Below are 4,870 nucleotides of genomic sequence, written 5' to 3'. Positions count from 1 at the left end.
CTGGAATCCAATTTCCGTTTATACCTATTGGCTATTTAAGTTTCACTCTTCCTTCCGCGGGCAAATTTCATACAATCTTAGGGTTTCTCTGTAAAGCATGAGCTTCACCCAATTCGATGGCAGTGCGGCCTTCTCTGGCGGTGGGTTCATGCCCCCTCAGGCCACCCACACAGGCACCGACACCACTTTCTCTTCCACCAGGGTAACTCTGGTTCCTCTCTGTTTTTGGTTCCCGAGAAACCGCCGGAAACTTGAAACTTTCAGTGCGGCAATCGGGGGTTATACCACTCTCTTTGGTTAAGAATTTTGTGGACTTCTAGGGTTTTAAATTGATGGGTAGTTTACGAAATCGTTTCATTTCTCATGATTTCCATGTATATCAACCAAACAGAGACATAGGGATATGTGTGTTTTGTGTTCTATGATATTGCATTGCTCAATTGCAGCACCAATGTATGTCTTCTTAAGAAATTACAGATGTGTGTATTATTCATAGACCAATTAAAGCGCGGTTGTTAAGGTATTTGTGATTCATTTTTTCAGAATCGTGACATCCAGACATTGCTTCCACTGACAGTGAAGCAGATAACTGATGCTTGTGTCTCAGCAGTTGATAAATCAGAATTTGTTATTGACAGTGTCGACGTGAATAATGTGGGTTTGTTGTTTCTGTTTTTCATTTTTGTTTTTAAATCGTTGGTGTCGGGTTTTATTTTAACTTTTCATGTCTTCAGGTTACACTTGTTGGGATGGTGCGTGAAAAAATTGGAAGAATTACAGATGTTGCTTTCTTTCTTGACGACGGAACTGGAAGGATAGAGTGTAACAAGTGGTGAGTTTTATCAAGCTTTTCTTTTCATTGGTTTGTTTGTTATATGTTAGTGAGTTTCTTGATTCTATGTGAATTATGGTTTCTTGTGTTTTGTAGGTTTCATGAAGCAAAAGACGCAAATGAAATGGAAAGAATCTTGTATGCTTCTTTCTTGCCTCCCAGTTGCACCTCTTTCTGGACTGTACTTGCATGAACAAGTAGATTTTAATGTGTCTGTGAAGCGTTTATTTAAAGAAAATCCTCTCTTGTTTTTCACCGTCTTTTAATTATAGTAAATATAAAAATACCCGGACAGCTGTTAGTTTTATACAAAAGCACTTAGAGAGCTCAATTGGAGTTAAAAAAAAAAACCCTCAACCAAACACTTGACATTTTCTAGCTTGTTTTTGGTTGCGACATTCCTTTGATGCTATACTCCCATTGAAAGTTAGTAGGTGTATTTCTGAAGTATTGGTTTGAAGTGTTTCAAGTGTAACATTATCAAGGGATTATATGTGGCAATTATGTAAGTTGCAAAACTGCTCATATTCTGATTCATTTTATTCCATGTTTCTAAGATATATTCTGATTTCATGCTATGAATTTCATGAAATAAGTTAGTTTTTTCTATATTCTGTATCATAAGTTGCATCCTAACATTTATCTTTGATATTAGGGATGGAATGTATGTCCGGATTCATGGACGCTTGAAGAGCTTTCAGGGTAAGAAGACCCTAAATGTCTTCTGTATTAGGTACAATTCTACACCCTTTTGTCTCACGCTTTTTACTTATGAGGAATAGTTCTCTTTGTCTGTCTTTAGGTAAAGTTTTTTTTTGTTTTTTTTTTTGTGCGTGGAATTCTTTGTCTTGAGGTATTAATAGTATTTTGTTTTCTTTTGTTTATTTGTCTTGTGTTAATGTTAGCATTTTATTTTCCTTTTGCTTCATAATGGTCACTTTCAGTAATTGTTTATTTTGTACATAAATGTTATGCTTGAGAATTCTTCATGTCTAGTTTCACAATTCAATTTATGTTAGAAGATGAATAACCATCCCATCGCTATAAAGATTGAGTCAACGGAATCACTTGAAATTGGGAAGAAAATGCAATGGTTGATATAAATTGTCTTGGAAAAAGATTAATTTTAGGGAATTGTTATTAGCACTCCAACAATCTCATTTGGCACTCCAAACTTTCTATAACTAGAAAGAAAAATACACTTGTGAGGAGTGTAAAATGAGATTTTTGGAGTACTAATAATAGTTCCCTAATTTTAAGGCAAAATTAATGGTAATTATTATATTGGTATTTTTGAGCTAAATTTCGGCCTGTTAACTTTTCATACATATGTGAGAGAATATTAGCACAGCTGCAAATGAATAGGTTTTTCATTTCGATTCTATAAAGTCAGATACAAAGAATATTTTGGTTCATCTTGTGGAAGTAGTTCATGACCTATCATTTGATATGGGGGACAATTTGAATGGAGAGAATAAAAAATTGAGTAAGCAGCAATACCTGGTTCTGACTAAAAGAATGTTTTACTTCTATCTTTTTGTTATCTCTTTTTTGAAGAAGGAGCTTCATAGAGGTTACAAGGTTTCTTGTGATACAGTACAGGTGAAAATAAAATGTCTTATACCTTGTATGCTTGTATTTGACAGTGTTCTAGTTGTAAATTGAATTTGAGGTCTACTGTGTTTTGATTGTCTTACCGTCAGGAAAATTCCCTATCAGTAATATATCATTACAATATGTTATATCAAGAATGTCCTTACCGTCAGGAAAATTTCATTCTAATTGTTTGATCTGGCTTTTAAGTTGGGACCAAATACTTGCCCTAGGTTTCAGAACTTGAATATTACTAAGTTGTCATTGGATGACTTCATGAAGCAGGGTCAACTTAATTAACCAACCAATACTTCTGATATTATTTATATTGAGGTTTCGAGACTGAAGTTGGTGTAATGTTCAGGCCTGTGAGTGACTATAATGAGATTGCCAGCCACTTCATTGAGTGCATCTATGTCCATTTATACAACAGCAGATTACGGGTATTGGTCTACCCACTGAATATGTGATTTTAGCTTGGATTGTGTAGTTAGATTGATTTGGAAGCATATGATGTGATCTTCTGATGTCTTTGTTAATGTTGTGATAGAAACCACCTGCTGATTTTGGTGTCACAGCGCAACCACATATGACATTTCCAACAAATCAGGTTAGATGTTTAAATGTAGATTTTAATACTATGTATTTTTTATTGTTGCTTTACTAGCCCACTTCATTGTTTACTTCAGTTATCTGGCCAATATAGCTTCGATGGACAGAGTAGCATTGAAGTAAAGGTCTTAGAAATTTTGAGCCACCCTTCATACCTGTGAGTACCTATAACCTTGAAAATAGTTATATATATGTGTATATATATATATATATTTTTTATAAGCATATTGCTGTGAAGCGACCCAAGTGGCAAAACAGTCTCAATATTTAGCAGGTAGTTTTGTGTTACCGTCAAAACTCCCCGAAACTAAAATCAAGCCCAATGAAAACAAATTGTTGATATTGTATGAGTTTTAGCAAACATCTTTTAGCATATTACAATTCCCATGTTGTATGTTTTGCATGGCCTTGTTTTGGTTTATAAGGTTATTCTTCTATCTTGTGGGAAGGAAGATGGCTATTTTGGAGGTTAGCATATCCATTTGGTTGGGTCAATTTATCTCTATTTCAGACAAGGAAAGCACTTGTATTAGCCAAGAGATTTGGTGTCTTTAATTGATGAATGTTGCAAAAACAGAAGAAACAAAATCTTCTGCCATAAAATTTATATTTATGTAGATAATGCGAGTCAGTGATAAATACTTATTTGAACTTTGAATGAGATAGTGATACATATTGGCTGGCCCATGAGAAGATAGTTTGTCAAATTATTCGCTTACTGGGATATTACTCAGAACTCCACACACATAGGGCAAAACCGAGCCCTGAGCAAGATTGTTTACTCATCTCGTATTCTGTTTGATTATGGAATAATTTGGTTTAGTTTTTCTTGTTGAGCACTAATCTTATGTAAATAGGTCAGCGACAAATAATAATTCTAAATTCGTCTATTAAATGCATTGCGCCCCTTCGTTTCATAGTTGCTTATATTTTTTACAAGACTGGCTGTTACTTGTTGGGTAAAACTCAAGAACGTTTATGTGAGTGGCATTTCTATTTTGTGTTAGATAAAAACATGTTATGGAATATTCGAGGTCATTGTCAAGTGGCTCAAGTTCTCAGATTGTAATTAGGCTGCCGCCTTGTATAGTGCAACAAGGTGTTCCATTTTCAAGTTCTGAGATTGAAAATAGGCAAGGGGTAGGATGCGCTTAAGAAGTTCTGGCATGCAGATTATGGATGTACTAAATGCGTACATATGCGTAGATAATTGTACAGTAGTGTTGATTTGTTTCTTTTGCATGCAAATGTGTGAAATCCAGCATGTAAGCGTTTCCTTTTGTTTCTTTTCTTTTTCGCACTGAATTGTAACTAGCTTTGCGTGTTTCCAGTGGAAGGGAAGAGGGGGCGCACCTTGAGGATATAGCACGACAACTGAAAATTCCAGCGAATGATCTCACGTCTCTCTCTCTCTCTCTCTCTTTCTCTCTCCCTGACACACACGCCCACGTGCACGCTCACAATTACCTGCACACTAAACCGATATCTGAATCCTAAATCTTGTGGCCATCGACAGGTTAGCTATTGACAATCTCGTACAGGAAGGCAAAGTTTACTCAACAGTTGATGACTTTCACTACAAATCAACTGCGAATGCTTGAGTTGGCTCAATACGACAGTTTTAGCCTCAATTAGGTTGCGCTCTTTTACGTTATTCTGTGAAGCCTTGATGGTACATCTAGAAATGCGAGATATACAGAGGATTGTATATTGAAGTAGCTATCAGCACTTTGCCTTTTGTTCTTAAGAGTCCAAGTATCTTGAACTGAAGAAACCTACTAATAGGGGGGAATTCGTTTTCCACCTGAGCAGTATATTCTATTCTCTTTTGCA

The 4,870-nt window shown here is 35.6% G+C and overlaps 1 protein-coding gene across 2 annotated transcripts; it reads left to right on the top strand.

Annotated features, from left to right (window-relative positions):
- On the top strand, positions 1 to 4,870 carry LOC137737019 (replication protein A 32 kDa subunit B). 2 transcript variants are annotated; one of them, XM_068476361.1, is made up of 11 exons: positions 1 to 202; positions 544 to 654; positions 735 to 832; positions 929 to 970; positions 1,488 to 1,565; positions 2,390 to 2,434; positions 2,790 to 2,868; positions 2,976 to 3,035; positions 3,115 to 3,194; positions 4,369 to 4,437; positions 4,554 to 4,870. In XM_068476361.1, the coding sequence occupies exons 1-11, from the start codon at positions 98 to 100 to the stop codon at positions 4,636 to 4,638; spliced, it is 852 nt and encodes a 283-aa protein (XP_068332462.1). In that variant the 5' UTR covers positions 1 to 97; the 3' UTR covers positions 4,639 to 4,870. The 2 variants fall into 2 exon arrangements, with proteins under 2 accessions (XP_068332462.1, XP_068332463.1); XM_068476362.1 differs by lacking the exon at positions 2,390 to 2,434 and having other exon boundaries at positions 5 to 202.

Source organism: Pyrus communis, chromosome 6 (genome assembly GCF_963583255.1).
Source record: "Pyrus communis chromosome 6, drPyrComm1.1, whole genome shotgun sequence".
Taxonomy (NCBI): domain Eukaryota; kingdom Viridiplantae; phylum Streptophyta; class Magnoliopsida; order Rosales; family Rosaceae; genus Pyrus; species Pyrus communis.
This window is presented reverse-complemented; position numbering and strand designations above follow the sequence as displayed.